General features: G+C 38.1%; 1 protein-coding gene across 1 annotated transcript in view; it reads left to right on the top strand.

Moving 5' to 3' along the window:
- Nucleotides 1-17,978, top strand: part of abr (ABR activator of RhoGEF and GTPase) — a 212,122-nt gene that overhangs the window by 126,082 nt on the left and 68,062 nt on the right. The window contains exons 6-10 of the mRNA XM_037688041.1: nucleotides 481-535; nucleotides 8,589-8,641; nucleotides 11,819-11,959; nucleotides 12,206-12,327; nucleotides 15,635-15,803. Of these exons, the coding sequence (XP_037543969.1) occupies nucleotides 481-535; nucleotides 8,589-8,641; nucleotides 11,819-11,959; nucleotides 12,206-12,327; nucleotides 15,635-15,803 (540 nt within the window). The remainder of the gene's footprint in view (nucleotides 1-480; nucleotides 536-8,588; nucleotides 8,642-11,818; nucleotides 11,960-12,205; nucleotides 12,328-15,634; nucleotides 15,804-17,978) is intronic.

Here is a 17,978-nt window from a genome sequence, read left to right as displayed (position 1 = left end):
CACAGCATGTCATGATTTCAGCTCTCTGCCACCTGCCAGCACTCTTGGCCACGCCCACTTCTCTGTTGCAGAGCAGAGATATGAGGAGAGAGCTTCTCCGTGGCTGCAGGCTGCACACAGACCTGTGCAGCAGTTGCTAAATAATTTAAAATAATTTATTTTCAATAAAAAATTCATGCCAATTGTGCAGCTCATCCATCAATCATCCAATTGTGTGTCATGCTCAATCTTACTTTGAAAAACCGCGATAGAGCGAGTCTGCGCAAAACAAACTACGAAGTAGCGAGGGACTACTGTAATCACATAAGCTATCCGCTTTATTATAATCAGAGGGCCATTTTACTTTACATGTACAAAGTATACTGGTAATACCTTACCTTGAGATATATTTGTACTTTAGTACTGACTAGACCAGAGCTTGTACCAAAAAATTCAAGTAAAATGTTTTAAACTTATTTTTTATCTCTTTGTTTCTCTCAGAACCTCAAAGTAAAAGGACCTAAAGACTCCAAAAACTGCACCACTTCAATGGAGGGTAAGTTCATATATTTTCACCAGTGTGTGTGTGTGTGTGTGTCCATGTGTGAGTATGCAGTCCTCTCTGTGCTGCTTTGGAGCTTTACAAATCCAATCCAGCCCATCCTGCTTGTGAATGCATTGGGCTTCAGGAGGCAAACTGTAGTGTGTGTGAGCCTTCTCTCTCTCACACACACACACACACACTTGTTCTGTTTCCCTCTCTCGCTCTGGCTCCCGCTGCTTGTGAGTCTGAGAAAATAGTCAGTGAGCAGGAGAGCCGAGTCAGAGGAGGAGGAGGGATATGGAGGTGCTTCTGGTCCTCAGACTGTGTTGTAACTGTACTTACGGTAATGACTGCTCTGTATCTGCTGCTGAGGTTGGAGGAAACCACTTGGAGAGTTGTTTTTCTTGTTTTTATTTATCCAATTTAAACTATATTTTTAATGATTGTTAGAATACAAGTTTTGTTGTTAAACAAGAACTGTCTGTAATTAAGCTGTTGGTTGTATTTTGGGGTATTTGTTCTCACGCTGTGCAAACATTTGCTGCTTGCTGGTTGTTTTAGAGGTTAAACCTTTTGTATATCTGTATGGATAACCTGTGCAGTAAGGTGATGAGGTTAAAAAACTAATTGAATTATCAGGAAGTTGATTGGTTGGACTTTTGTTTTAGTATTTTGGTTTAAAAGTAGAGCATGTTTAGAGGCTATAAAACTTTCAATTTAATATATATTTTTATTTTTTATGAGAATACTGACAAACAATCAGAGCAAAATATTTGTGTGTTGTAATGCTGTCATGCATGTACGTGTACGGTTTTGAGCATTTATTTGTGCTATTATGCTGTGATTGCCACATTTGAGTAGGTAACTGTGTATAATTGTCAGGCTGGTTGTAAATGAGTGAAAGCTCAGTTTTCAGCATCCTGTACCTGTGAATCATCTGTTAATTTATGTTTTGTAAATGAGAATTTTCTCAACCCAGAGCCATTGTTTCAATCCAATCTGAATGCTTCTGTGAATGGTTTCATATTATTCTTTGTTCTAGCTAGGTACAGTAGCATGAAACTACTTTCATATTCCCTCAGCAATCAGGGTCTGTCAGCACCCAAGACAGTTTCTTTCATTAGTTTTGTGTTACAGCCACTTAATTGCTCCATCTATGTATCAGAGGGATTTGTCTTCCTCACCCACCTCTTCCTCTTTTGTTTCGTTTATTATAGATATTATTTTGTATTAATTTATTCTGTAATGTTCCCTTCCTTTCTACTAAATACTTTACTAAATATACTGTAGGTTGTATAAAAGGAAGTTTGAAAGTGCATCAAAATGTTAGCAGCAATGTTATCAGTTTCTGTATTAGGAATTTAGTGGAATCTTATGTTATTGATTTTGGACACATTGTTATTGCAATATCTATACTTATTTATATACATATTGTGCAGCCTTAGTTTGATTATTTATTTATAATTTAAATCAGTGCTTGGATTTATGATGACATTTCTATTTATTTCAGTGACGTAGGAACCATAAAGAGCACTTACTTTACTATTTAGAACAGTAAACCAAGTTGTTGTATACAATTTCATGAATGGTCAGTACAGATGGTTACCATGTTTGCATGTTTTGATGTGATAAAAAGGACTATAATTTAGAAGATGTACCTAAAGCATCATGTGACCTGAAAGTCCCAGGTTCGATCTTCAGTCATTGCACATGTCTGGGTGTCTCTGAGCAGTACACCTTATCCCCAATTTCTCCCCAAGCGCTTTCAATAGCTTCCCACTGCTCCACCTGGTGGTGGATGGGTTAAATGCAGAGCCAATTTCGCCATTGTATGGGAACATACAATGATGACAACACATAACACATTATTATTACTATGTGATCTTTTGTTTTCAGTCCCAGCAGTTTGAGCTTTTCAAAGTGATGTAGATTTACAATCAGTCCTTCAGATTATTTTTGTTTTTATATGGGCTTAGTTTTGACAGTGTCTCGTAATATTGCTCGTTTTATGGACTTTGAAAAAGTTTGCTTGTTCAGCTTTGGACTGTGGTTAGACTGCAGCAGCTCTGCTCAAGTAAGGAAATAAAAGTGGGAGTTTATGTTGTTCTAGTGACCATCTCAAATTGGACGTGCCCATGTTGTCTTTAACACATTGTTACGTTTATCACTTATTGCCTTGTTAGACAATTGCTAAGACATTGTCCATTTTCGAGCGACTGGGCGAAACTCTACCAACACTGGACACAGAAAAGCTGCAGTAAGTAAAGAAAATACATGGTTGGGCAAACTGACAGTAAATCTATTACCTAACAGCATCAAACTGTTGTAATATAAACACTACTGTTTGTACATGACTTGATACACTATAAATATTTTAATATCAAGATATAAAATAAAAATGGGACAAACTGTGACACACATCAGAGGCTATGAGGGGTTCAGTGTCTTGCCCATGGACACTTCAGCATGTGACTGCTGGTGGATTCGAACCCCCAACTCTTGCATTGGAGGATGACTGCTCTAACCACTCAGCCACAGCCACCCCAATTATATAGGGCCTTTCTATCTAATCAAGATACTTAAAGCTCTTTACAACACAATTTATGCCCTCATTTACACACACATTCATACAGCACTCTACTAAATAGTTAATCAAAGTTACTACAAAGTTAATCTGAATCTGTAGAGACTAATCAGAGCTTTAGATCACATTCGTACACCAATGGAACACATATTGGAGGCAATAAGGGGTTTGGAGTCTTGCTCAGGGACACTTCAGCATGTGACTGCTGGTGGAATCGAACCCCCCAACTCTCCCATTGGAAGACAGCTGCTCTAACCACTCAGCCACAGTCGCCCCACTGTGTGTGAGTGTCAAAATACGGCTTTAGCATTCTTGAGAAGGGTTTGCGATTACTCTGACTGAAGAGAAAATTTGTCGCAGAAAAATTTCAAACATGTTGAAAACTTGAGCGATAAAACTGTGAGCCTCTGCAACTCAAATGAGAAAATTAAGACCCCCTGTGAATGTTTCAGGATCTTCTAGACTAGAGACTCGTGAATGCAGTTCACTAACAAGTCTCCAACAGTCCCAACTCGGTAAAATACTATCGTTAGTATCTTGGCTTTACCTTCAATCGCTATTTTTTATATTTCAGTTGTTTTCTGTAGCATAAATAGCAAGAATTGCGCCGCTCAAGGTGGCTGCATGTTGGAGCAGCTCTGTTACTTTCATTCTGAGATTTTGCTTTTGGAAACTTTAATTCCTGGTTTTCTGGATGTAAATCACATTTTTTGGATGATTGTTTCCTCTGGTATCAGATGTTGTGCAGCTGGAAGGATTTTTACTGAAACTTTTTAAGTTTTGGACATTTGTTATGATGCGTAACCATGGCAACAAGGCTGTTTTCTACAACAACAGCAGCTGATTAACATGTCAAAAGCTCAAATAATATCTCAACTATGGCCCCAACTCTCAAATGAGTTGAAAGGATGTTCTGTGGACGCATGCTCATCTACCTGCCAGCTGTGCTCGAGTGCCTGACCACTGAGATCCTGGAACTAGCAGGAAACATGGCTCACAACAGCGGAAGGACAGGATCGTCCCTCGGCACCTACAATTGGCTGTCCACAGCAATGAGGAGCTCAGCAGACTGCTGGGAGGAGTGGCCATCGCTCTGGGAGGAGTTCAGCCCAACATTCAAGCGGTCCTACAGTCCAGGGGAACTGAGAGGCCAGCCGAGTCTGGGTGGACGGATCGGACGGCATCTGCAGCCAGTTTCTTAGGATCCACTGTGGGATGGACCTTTACAAGAGATCTTTCCTGTCTACAGCCATCAGTATCTATAACATCTCTTAATGAAATGAGGATAACGAGTTATAACAACAAAATAATTTCCCTTTGGGATTAATAAAGTATTTTTGAATTTTGATTTTTTTTAATTGAAAGTAACTATAATATTCACTTGTTTTTGTTTTGTTTTATTCATTGTGGTAAAATGTAGATATTAGGTAAAAAAAATTGACAAAACGTGCTTTTCTTTGGAGAAAGTTGACAGATCGTTCAGTTTCTCAAAACCAAATCTGATTTTTAGTTTGATACTTGGATAGACTTCAATTCATTTCTTGTCCATGAACTTTGATTATTTCGTAGTGTGCAGAAATTTAACGATGTTCCCATCTCTCTCAGCTGGAGCTTGGTAATTGGCCTCACTTGCATGTTAAATTGTTTAACATGACAGAAATTACACTGGCCTAACATCAGACTGTAAGCATTTCACTATAAACCTGTCAATGTGCTGATGGAGGCACTTTGCTCAGAGGGTCTCTGTACATAATTACATCCTCAAACAGCAGCTTCTTCTCAGATATGGAGCATCAACCAGGACACAATCAGTAAAACTGACGTACTAAAATGTAGCAGATCACTGAAGCACTTTTACCCAAGCATCTAGTACCTGTGTTGTATACAAGGTTACTGGAAGTTATCTGATCCTTCCTGAAGGACCTGTTCCTGATGTGAATACAAAGCTGTGTGCAAACACACACACACACACACACACACACAGATAATTAGATATTCCCTGCCCTTGCAGTCTGTTCAGGACGTGTTGTAAAGCCCCTGGTGATAGAAGTATCAGTTCACTGAGCCACGACCATCGACAGAGGCTGCATTAATGAGCAATGGAAGAGGAACTTCAAAGAGCATCTGCAAGGCTCTGATCAGTATTAAACAGTAAGGGTGTGTGTATTTCAGAGCAGAGGGAGTCAGGTTTATTGAGCCTCATCAGTGGATATGAGCCGGCTTTGCTCTCATTCTTTCATGCCTTATTGTGAGGAAACAAAGCAAAGAGAATGAACGTGCAGAGAAGAACTATTCAAAAGGTGACACGTGAGCCGGATGTGGCTCTTTTTAAAAATGTTTTTTGGCCAGCACATTGCTGTTAGAATACAAAACTGATTTGTATAAGTACAGTAGTCCCTCGATTATTGTGTGGGGAAATGTTCCAAACACCATTGCAATAGGTGGAAAATTGCGAAGTAAGAATGCTATACCAGTATTTATTTTTGTGTTTATATATTTTAAGGCTTTATAAACACTTCCTACACTCTTAACAATGTTCGAAACTCCTTAAACCTACATAATACTAACAACATATGTATATGTACTTTGTACAGTACTGTAAAACTTTATTCACCAACTCTGCAGATCAGCAGCTGGGTTCTGGTTCTGTAGACCTACCCTGCAGCGACGAAGTCCACCGCCCAGTCCAGCTTGATGTGCACGTAGATAACTGAGCTTCAGGATTATTTGTGACTTTCCTGCCAGTTCTGTGAGCTTAATAGGTAGATCGTTCTTACTTTGCGTTACAAAACTTTCCCTCTATTTCGGCAGAAAGCAGTGGCCGGAAGCACTGTTGGCTTGTGGGTAGTGTAGTTCTTTTGACTAGCTATAGTGTAGGCTTATTGAAAGAAAACTACAAAATGGTGGCACCTGTCCAAAGTATTTTTTGTTAACTTTTTATCCTGTACCATTCCAATCACAAGAGTAAAATTATAGTTGACAATTATGTGACATGTACAATCTTACGTTGAAAAACTGCGAAAGAGCGAGTCAGCGAAGGTGAAACCGCTCAGTAGTGAGGGACTACTGTATTACTAAAATTATACATACCAGTGCTACCTGTGTACTTTGAATATCAAAATGTATTAAGCCAGTAGAAATATGTCTGTCAAACGGGCAGAAGACAGCAGCTAATTCACAGTAGCTAAGCTAACTACACGCGTCAAGAAGTCTTTCAAAGCCACAAAGACAGAAAGTAGATTTAGAAATTTGACAATTCCAAAACAAATACTTTATGAGATATTTTTACTTTGTTAACTAGTGCTTTTTAATGTAATGTTGAGAAATGAGTTTTAGCTGTTTTGATCAATCTTAGAAAATATTGTGTGCAAGATGTAACATTAATACAAAACGTCACACTTACAGTCTGTGCAGAGAATGACTCAGCTACTACACATCGAAGTTTACCATAATGTTTGAAAAATAAATAAATACAGAAATACAGCCGTGTTTTGGTTTTCTAAAGTCGGTGGGTTGTTTTGTGCATCTTCAGTTGATTTACCTCCAACGGTAAATGCACAGCCGTTTATTGTGTTGTGAAAGTTTCATTTATATATGCTCAGTGGTTCATGAGCTTTTACAATCCATTTTACAATCTAAGCTCAGGAAATGTGTTTGGAAGCAGTCTCAGCTACTACCACGCTAGACATTAGCTCAATAGAAGTTCAACTGACTGGCTTGCAGTCATTTCTTTTTGTTTTTTATTCACGTTTTTAAGATTTATTAGTTATGATGGGCATTGTGACTTGGGTTTTGTATCAAAGTAAATCAGTTGTAGATGTATAACCAGTCATTTCAATAAAGTTTATCCTGTTGTAGAAACCTGTAAGCCTTAAAGCAGTGAAAGACACACTGCATGGAAGAGGATAAAAATGTCTATTTTGATGCATAAACTATAATATATATATGCATAAAAAGTGTAAAATGTGAGAAAAAACATTTTTGTGGGAAGTTTACATCACAAGTTAAAGTTAGTGACATTCTTATATTATTATATTATATTATGTTTGTTAATTTGTCATATACAGGTTAGCACAAGGTCGACAATGGATTCTCAGGATGAGAAGAACTTTTTTGACTCGCTAAAAAAAACAAGAAATACTAAAGCATGCAATAAAAGTACAAAATAAAGTACCAAAAGTGAAAAGAAATATAATGTTTACTAGGTCCAAATGAAATATAGTAAACAACATGTTAGAATATAATGGTGCAAGTATGAGTTAGTATAAATGAGTATTTCACAGGCAGTAATATATTGTATTATAGTAATATATTGCACATAACTAACGTATACTACACAGGTTGTGCGACAGGTTATTGCACAGGTAGTAATATTGAAATGAATTATGATGGTACGGTAGTGACATACATGATACAGCCACATAGTGCAGTATCAATAAATATATTAGGTGTCACAGATGTGGCTTAGTGCAGTGTTATTGTCAGTTGTTCAGTATCATCATCAAGAGTTCAGTAATCTGACAGCAATAACTGTCTTTGAGTCTTTCCGTGCGTGATGGGAGGCTCATGCCTGAGGGTACCCTCTCTTATTTTAACATTTTGAATGCATTTTGTGATGGAAACAAAATAATATTGACCAAATAATAAGAATATTTCAGTACTAATATACATTCCTAAAATTGTGTTTGTGCTGTGTTGTTAAAGAAAAGATTGCTGAAGTGTTTAAACAAATGAACAAAAACTGAAATTTAAGAAGGGTGTAGTCAAGTTTCTCCTCTTCATTTAACACAAGTCAACATGGAGATTAGCTTGATCACAATGTCAGCAGGTTTCCATTTGTTTTGTTTTTTTAACAGCTGATCCTTTTCTTTTTTTAATCTTTTAAAGTTATGCTCAGAAAAGCATTCTTTTGTCCAATTCTGTTATTAAGTGATGTTTTTTAGAAACTATGACATAGTTTGGTCATCTTATTCTATGACTTGTAGAACCTTGACTGGACAGTGAAAAACTATTTTTCTGTCCACATTATACATCAGAAGTGTGTTTGCTTCTGCCATCTTTTAAAAATATATATTTTTATGGAAGAGCTCATATATGCCATTGCTGCTGCTATCTCTCCATGTCAGGTTGAATCTATTTTCTCTCTCTTTCATTTTGCCATATCTGTGGGAGTCTCTGAACTGGAGCTGTCGTTGCTGTTCACAGCACCTCAGCAGCGAGATAGACTCTGGGGAAACCAGTTGACTGTGGTGCTGCAGGCTTCTAAACTGTAGTTTAGATGTAAGAGTGGAGGCATGTGGGCACATGTCACACTTTTTATAGCTACGCTGGTCCATTTGGGGTGCTTAGTGTTTGCATCTGTGTGTAGCTTTGTGATAACTTGTTTATTTTGCTGGAAATCTCAGAATAACACAATCAATAAAAAGCTTCCATCCATTTAAATTTGACATTTGAACCTGGCGTCCTCTGTCTCTCCCACAGCTCTCCTTTACAAGCCGATTGACCGTGTCACCAGAAGCACCCTGGTCCTGCATGTGAGTAACACGTTGTTCTTTTACATCAGAGCAATGTTAGATTTGTATGGCAGCAGTAAAAACAAACTTTACACAGTTTTAAACTGCAGAGTCACTTTATCTAAATGGTCTTGTCTCCGATGATTAAAAACCTTCCAACTGAATATAAAAAAATAGTCCTTGTTTTTTTTCTTTTTTTTTTTAATTATTATTGTCAAAAAGACAATCCTACCTTTGTGGAGATACAAAAAGATGTTAATAGACATGATTCAGTATCTCATCCTTCTGGTGCAATATTTTACAGAAAACAAAAACAATGCAACTTCATGAGTACTTTGTCAACTTTTAATGACATCAGGAACCTGTTTTTAAATCAAACCCAATAAATATATTAAATAGTGTATTTCATCTTTGATGGTTCTAGAATTGCGCCGCTCGGTGTGGCTGCATGTTGGAGTAGCTCTGTTACGTTCAGTCTGGGATGTTACTTTTCAAAACTTTAATTCCTCGTTTTTTCTGGATGTAAATCGCTTTATTTGGATGATTATTTCCTCTGATATCAGATGTTCTGCAGCTTGAAGGATTTACTAAAACCTTTTTGCTTTTGGATGTTTGTTATGATGCGTAACCATGGCAACAAGGTGATTTTTTTTTTACAATCGAGAGCAGCTGATTAACATCTCAAAAGCTCAAATAATACCTCAGCTACAGCCCCAAATCACAAACGAATTAAAAAGGAGGTGCCATGGATTCATCTCCATCTACTTGGTGGAGGTGCTTGAGTACTTGACCGCCAAGATCCTGGAGCTGGTGGAAAATGCCGCTTGTGACTACAAGAAGACCAGGATCATCTCTTGCCACCTGCAGCTGGCTGTCCGCAATGACGAGGAGCTCAACAAGCTGCTAGGAGGCGTGGCCATCGCTCAGGGATTTCTGCCCAAGATTCAAGTGGTCCTGCTGCCCAAGAAAACCGAGAAACCCACCAAGTCCAAGTAGATGCTCAACATCTGCAACCAGTTTCTTCAGATCTGATCTAAGACAGAGCGCTACAAGAGATCCTTCCTGCCCACAGCCATCAGCATCTAAAACAACTCTAATGAAACCAGGATGATAAGCTGCAACATTTAATTTCCCTTTGGGACTAATAGTTTTTTTTTAAGCAAACTAAGTTTAAAAAAAGAAACAGAAAAACAATAATTACATGAAAGAAGTTTAAATTTAGACTAATATTTAATGAATAGGAAAAATGCAGATGAAGGGGAGAAATACCGGTACGTTAAAAAAAAAACTGGATTGAACAAATTTTTGGTATTATCAAACTCGAGAGTAAAGCCAAATACATTTATAAATATATTTATTTGAATATGTTTAAAGAAATATGTTCCATCTATTATTATCATCATCATCATTATTAGTGTTGTTGTTGTTTAATATACCATAATGTATTAATTTTAATTATAACTATAATAACTACAAACAAATATATAAAGCAGATATATAAATTATAAAATATAATACACATTTTTCCAGAAATACTTTACAGTTATTTGAGATATTTTTGATGAAAACAGTCTGTCTTGTTTTTATTTCATCTTTATTTTTATTCATTACATATGATTGATTATTTTAGTTTTGTAATATTTTTCTATTTCCAGTGTTTTCTGATATTATTGTTATTATTATTAATATTATTCGTATTAATATTACTCTATTATTATCATCATTGTTATTATTAGTTGTAGTAGTTGTGGTGTTGGTAACAAATATTTCAAACTTTAAACTCTTAAAATCAAAAACAAAGGAGAAGGGAGGGGAAGTATTCATTCATTCATTCATTCATTCATTCATTCATTCATTCATTGTTTCAAAGCATTGATTCAGAAAACTTTAGTGTAGCATTTATTCTATCAAATCGTCCAGTCATTCTAAAATGTACTTTTACTTTACACGAGAAACGATTAGGCAGGAACTGTCAGTGGAACAAGCCAAGACTCCTGGATGTGTCTTGTTAGGTTTTGGGAGAAAGTTGAAAGAACAAGAAGCTGTGAGATGAACAGAAAGCTCTTGGGTCTGGGCTCTGCAGCGGTGTTTCATCCGCAAACCAAACAACACTGATTGGCTGAACTAGGGATGCACGATATTGGATTTTTGGCCGATATCTAATTTGACGATATGTTAAAACCTATTTGGCCGATAACCGATGTCGATACAATATTTTATATACGTTCTTTTGTCAAAACATAGCCCTCTTATTTAGACTTATTTGCTACAAAAATTGTGTAACAGCTGTAAGAGCTGGTGACACATATTCAGTAACAGCCATATGATATGCATAGCACTTTGACTTATATTAAATGGAAAATGTTAAATGTTATTTATTAGCATTAGTCACCTGCGATGCTGTCTCACTTGTGGAGGCTTGTTCCAGGTTCGTAGCTGCAGTGTGGGATCCTCTGCACTCTTGTGCAAGAAGGACAGACTTTTTAAGTTAAAAGTTTTTGTCTATCCTTTGTGCTGTAAGACTAATCATGCTAACGGGGCTAACACTTGACATTCGAAGGTCTGTGGTAAAACTCACCCAACAAGACGTGCTAGCGGCTATTAGCTTCTCAATGACGTCTGAAATGACGGCTGGTAACTGGGGTAACGTTACCTCGGAAAAATATCTCTGACTGCGGACGATGTAGCGAGGCTCAACGTAGTCCATAAATCTTCGGAATCCGACATCCTCACCAACGAAAAATAAAACTTCCACACGGCCAACATTTTTAATTTTTCTCTCTGCCGTGAGATCGGGTAGGCGCACGTGACATCGTTGCGCTGCCGCTGCAACATCATCACGTTGTGCTGCCGCTGCAGGCAAAAACAGCGCCTTTTATATCGGCGAGTTATTTTAATGGAATGTCCGATATTGAATTTAAATTATAATATCGTCTGATGCCATGCCGGTAATATTGTGCATCCCTAGGCTGAACCCATTTTGAAGGGAAAGCTGCTGTCATAAAGAGAGCAGCTAAACAAAACAAAAAGAAAATTAGATTATCAGTGTTTTAGTCTTCAGTACAACTGAGTTTTAATACAGCGAATAACTGTTTCAGAACATTCTACTTTATTAAAATCCACTACTGGTGTCCAGAGTGTTGATGAGTTTAAAAAAGATGGCTGGATGAACATCAGTACATTTCTTTTCTGGGACAGGACCTGCTGAAACACACGCCGAAAGACCACCCAGACTTCCCCCTCCTGCAGGACGCTCTCCGGATCTCCCAGAACTTCCTGTCCTCCATCAATGAGGAGATAGATCCTCGCAGGACAGCTGTCACTACACCCAAAGGAGAGGTGGGTGGTATATTTTTAAGGGAGGGGTTACACTTACAGTATTAGATGTTTTCTAAATGTGAGGCTTCAAGAACAAAAACAAGAGTCTAATCAGCTGCTGATTGAATTTGAATGTCAAGTTGTGCTTCCTGGTGCAAATTTCCTGATTGAAGACAATAACAAGACACTGGTTTTAGTTTTTTATATATTTGAAACAAGCTACTGGTTCATCAGCTCAGCAGGAACTTCCCTCTGGTTCTTCTGCAGGCCCGTCAGCTGGTGAAGGATGGGTTTCTGGTGGAGGTGTCTGAAAGCTCCAGGAAGCTTCGGCACGTCTTCCTCTTCACCGACCTGCTTCTTTGTGCCAAGATGAAGAAGACAGCTGTGGGGTGAGTGTGTCTCGTCTGTTTCTCTGTCATCTGCCTGAATGAAAATCTGTGATCCAACCTCCCAGAACTGTCTATGTGAGTTGGCTTGTGACACTACCTGTAAGGCAGACACCTGGCTGTAGTTTAAATACTGCAGATCTGCACATGGATCCTTCTTTTAGCTCCATTATTCCTTTGATTAATGTTCAGTGAGTCCAATAGCACAAAACACTGCAATAAATCACAGATATAAACTGCATGAGAAAAGTATATTTGACAAGCGTTCCACCACTGTCCTAAATACTGTACTTGCTGCTGTATAAGTCACATCAGTCCAAATATGTCTAATAAAGTGGAAAAAAACATAAACGGGTCGCTTCACCATATAAGTCGCATCTATTATGCACCACAGAACCTGGAAATGTGGGCCGGTGTTGTGCCAAAAATCGATTGGCTGACAAATGGCTGCCGCGGGAGTGTGCACAGGAGGACTTTAACAAGAATTTAACAAGATTAACACTTAAAAATATTATTTGTTTGCTCGAAATTATAGTAAAGGTGTCTCTCAGTTTAACTTTTTCTTAATAAATGCACTTTAATGCTCAAATCAGCTGCATTTTCAAAAGCCAATTCGCGGCTGCTGGAGTGCGCAGAGGGATGACTTGCTGTACAGTTCTTCGAAATTACACAAGATAACCACCTAAAAACAATTATTTGTTTGCTTGACATTATAGTAAAGGTGTGTCTCAGTTTAACTTTTCCTTAATAAATGCACTTTAATGGTCAAATCAGCTGCATTTCATCTGGGCGTCACGGCGAAATGCAGCTGATTTGATGTTTTGTCCAGGAGTTCCAGAGCGAGAAAAAGGTGGTTTGGTATGGCAAGCCAAGTGTCTTATTAATAGCTACTTTTATCTATTAATGAGACACTTGGCTTGCCATATTGCTCGAGGGCCCTCTAGCGGCTGAAAATGGTAGTGCTAAATATTGTCCATGTCAGAATGAATGAAATCGTCAGATCTCAGCCAAAAATTGTGTTTTAAATATGGGGAATCAAACGTATATTAGTCGCTTCAGTGTATGAGTCACAGGACTTTCAAATTTATGCAAAAAGGTGCTTGTCTTGTCTGGCGAAAAATATGATACGTACTGTCAGTAGCCAGAGAGAGTGAGCATCAGGATTCTGAAGCATGGGTTCGCCACAGATGTTACTGTAATAATATTTAACTGTAACCTTTAATCTGCATGTTTTCTTGTTCTGCACTGTATCCTGACAACTGTTTGTCTCATGTTGTGTTAATATCTAAAAATAAGGTATAATAAAAGCGAAACTAAAGCTAATTATCGAACAGCTGCTGTGACCAAACGAAGGTCTTCAGTCTCAGCAGAAAACCTTACACCATCGCTCCAGCATATTCCCAGCTGCTAAAGATTTTTAGTTTTACTTAAATTGCACCTTGTTTCATGTTTAACTCTGTTGTATAAAATTAATTCCATCAAAATGTACCTCTCTCTGTAGACCTTGTTTACTAAGCAGATGCGTGTTCATTTCTGGAATATCAAGATAAATGTGTTCAAACACTTGTCATAAAAGCAGCTTCTTACTACAGCTGTCACATATTTATGATCTGAAAAATAAATATTTATAGAACTTCAGAATTTGAAATGGTGAATTAGAATCACTTTATAAAGTCAAACCACTTCCTTTGGATTTTCAAGTATTACATATAATAAATAAAATCCATGTGCTCCCAGCCAGGCCATAAAAATTAAGGAAATACAACACAAAGTGGTTATAAACACACAATCCTTTAAACTGTGTGATGTGTTTTTGTAATTGATTTATTTTTTGCATCAACTAAAACATAATGTAGTTCAGTCCACACTTGGACCATTTCCAGACTATTTGTAAGTTGTCATTATTCCCTTGGATTCTTCACAAGTGAACATTGGAGACAAGAGCCAGACTCTACAGGAGTGAACTGAACAAACACGTCACCTCAGACTTTTTGTCTCATTAGAGACAAAAAACATTCACCTCACTCCTGGTGGAATTAACTCACCACACACATCACTTCCATTGACGTACATTTGTTACAACAGAAAAAGACTGAAACAGATTTACTTCACTGCAGTCTTCAGGTTAAATTTTGGGAGTGCATCAAGGATTGGTTCTGAGTCCCTTCTTGTTTGCTCTGGTGATGGAACGACTAACAGATGAGGTCAGGCAAGAATCCCTGTGGACTATGATGTTTGCAGATGACATTGTGATCTTTGATGAGAACAGGGAACAGGTGGAAGAGAACTTGGAGAGGTGGAGGTATGCACTTGAAAGAAGAGGAATGTAAGTCAGTCGTAGTAAGACAGAGTACATGTGTGAATGAGAGGGAGGCCGGTGGAACAGTGAGGCTACAAGGAGCAGAGGTCACAAAGGTGCAGGACTTCAAGTACTTGGGGTCCACAGTCCAGGAACATGAGGAATGTGGTAAAGAGGTGAAGAAGAGAGTCCAGGCAGGATGGAGTGGATGGAGAAAAGTTTCAGGAGTGATTTGTGACAAAAGGGTGTCAGCAAAGGTCGAAGGAAAAGTTTACAAGACAGTGGTGAGACCAGCTGTGTTGTATGATCTGGAGACAGAGACAGTGGACAAAAAGACAGGAGACAGAACTGGAAGTAGCAGAAATTAAGATGTTGAGGTTCTCCATAGGAGTGACAAGGATGGATAAGATTAGGAATGAGATCATCAGAGGTACAGCACAGGTTGAACAACTGGGAGATAAAGTTAGAGAGGCCAGACTGAGATGGTTTGGACATGTCCAGAGGAGGGACAGTGGGTATATTGGTAGAAGGATGTTAGAAATGCAGCTGCCAGGAAAACGACAAAGAGGAGATATATGGATGCAGTTAGAGAGGACTGGAGGTAGTTGGAGTGAGGACAGAGGATGAAGAGGACAGAGATGGAGGAGGATGACTCGCTGTGGAGACCCTGAAGAGGGAAAAGCTGGGAGAAGTTGTCTTCAGGTTGAATTCATACACTTCTGATTGTCTTTTAAATTTATAGGCAGGACTTTATATTACCGTCATTTAGCTATCTAATGTTTTTTGTAAATCACTTTTTGTTAATAGTTTTGTGACAACTTTTAAACTTTAATAGGTCTCTCTTGTAAATGAGTCCTTGAGGCTCAATTGGAACTAACCTGTATAAATTAAGGTTGAATGAAAAAACTGATGTGGAAAATGATTTCTGAAGTACCATTTTAGACAAACTTTGTTTTGTTTTCCTCGTCTCACTCTTGTTACTCTCCATCGTTTCTCTTTGTCTGTCTGCAGCCGCCACCAGCAGTATGAATGCAAGTGGTACATCCCTCTGGCAGATTTAACCTTCCAAACTCTGGACGAGACAGACTCCTGTCCGAGCATCCAGGTCCTGCCCGAGCACGAGATCGAAGAGATGAAGATGAAGATCTCAGGTTTAAAGTGCGAGATACAGAAAGAGAAGGTTAGTTATTATTTATTGGCATGTGGTGCTCAAATTCAGTGTCATTCTGAAAACTCTTCCTGTGTGGTTGTCAGATTTGGAGCGTGCAGTGTTTGGAGTTAGAAAAATGTCCTGGTCCAAATTCCAAATGAGTCTTTTAGCATCTTATCTCAGAGCAGGACTTTCCATTGTTCCTTAGAACTGATCCCCATCTAGATTACTGCTGTTAAAGGAAACACAAACACAAACAAATGCCTGCAACAGATGAGAGGAATTCCTTACTGGACGAGCTCTATTTTATTTATATATTTTTTAAACAAGTTTTGTCCCTCATTTTTTCTGAGTTGATCCAAAGTATCATGGCCAACTATGAGGCAGAAAGCTCCAGAACTGCATGTTTTCACACTCACTGTGGAGCAGGTTTGGCCCACTTCTTTTTGCAATGCTGCTCTGGTACTTTTAGGTTTGTGGGCATTTGTGAACAGCTCTTATAAGTTGTTTTATTATTAAGTTCAAGTTCTTACACGGAAGACGCAAAGAAAACATGGGCATGGCTTTTAATAAAAAATAAGAGGAACTCACTTTTTTCCTCTAATTTTTATTTGTGTGAACGTGACTTCCATCAGTGTTAAGCCACTCTATCAACTTTTCATTTGTATCCTTTTTTTAGTTTTTTACAATGAAGTTGAAGTTCCTGAAAGAGTTTAAACTGTTGGACGTTCTCAGCTTACAGCACTTTAAATTACACCACAGTAAATGTTACACCCCCACCCCCAGGCTGAGTTACACCAAAGGCTTCAGGAGCACCAAGTTCCTGTTATTCCCTGTCGTCACGTTCCTCTCGCCCACTCAGGGCACACTGAGTGACCATGGCTGGTATTTACAGTGGCAGGGGGCCGGTGGAGCGAGAGATTCAGCTGATTATAGTCTGACTCATGGCTTCCTGCTGCAGGCTGAGGATATTTGCTGTATTTTCCTTAATTTCCCCACTGAGGAACAATCAAAGTTATTTCTATTCTATTCTATTTTTTATATGCTGACAAGAAGCATAGACGCCTGCAGTTAACACAGAGCTAACTTTCAGCACCCTTGCTTAACAAGAAATGACAAATAACTGAAGTCAAAATTATCATAAAACTTAGGGATGCATGATAGTGGATTTTTGACTGATATCCAATATGCCAATATGTTAAAACTTATTTGGCCTATACCAATAACAATATATTTTTCCCTAGACCTACTTACAGAGACTACACAGCTTTCTCTGCAGTGGAATTAAAATACTACATTACTCTGCATGGTCTTTGTCAATTTGACCTGCTACCAAATGCAGATGCCAAGAAGGGGCTGAAAATGATGCAATACTTCAACTTGGATTATGTTTAATGTCAAATGTATTCATGACATTTTCTTTCTAACACAATGACAACATTGGGGCAGCTGTGGCTGAGTGGTTAGAACAGTCGTCCTCCAATGCAAGAGTTGGGGGTTCGAATCCACCAGCAGTCACATGCTGAAGTGTCACTGGGCAAGACACTGAACCCCTCATAGCCTCTGATGTGTGTCCCATCAGTGTATGAATGTGATCTAAAACACTGATTAATCTCTTTAGAATGATTTGTTCAATTAGCTTTGTAGAGATCTAGTAGAGTGCTGTATGAATGGGTAAATGAGGACACAGATTGTAGTGTAAAGCTCTTTGAGTCTCTTGAAATAAGATAGAAAGGCGCTATATAAGTACAGTCCATTTACCATTTATAACATTCGAACAGTGCACATTTGTAAATTTTCACAAATCTAAACTCAACCTGTTCACAAGTGACAAGTGAAAAGTGCATAAGTAATAGTGCATTAATAGATATACTTGACAGTTTGTGAAATTAAAAATTAACTGAACACAGAAGCCTTTTATATCGGTGAGTTATTTTGATGAAATGACCCATGTCCGATATTTAACTTTATTGCTAATATTGGCCGATACCAATACCACGCCGATAATATCGTGCATCCCTAATAAAACTCCTAAATTTTACTTTAGTTGATCACTATCAAATGGTGTAATATACACAAAATAAATGTACCGACAACATTCTGTACTTTCATCCCTGTCAGGGTGCTTCCAGTTAACATCAGCTTTAGTTTATATGTCAGAGCATTTTATTATCCGTTTGTTTGTTAAACAGTAACAATGTAGTT

Source organism: Nematolebias whitei, chromosome 14, assembly GCF_014905685.2.
Source record: "Nematolebias whitei isolate Nwh7 chromosome 14, NemWhi1, whole genome shotgun sequence".
Taxonomy (NCBI): Eukaryota; Metazoa; Chordata; class Actinopteri; order Cyprinodontiformes; family Rivulidae; genus Nematolebias; species Nematolebias whitei.
The sequence above is the reverse complement of the archived record's forward strand: the minus strand, read 5'-3'. Positions and strand labels throughout refer to the sequence as shown.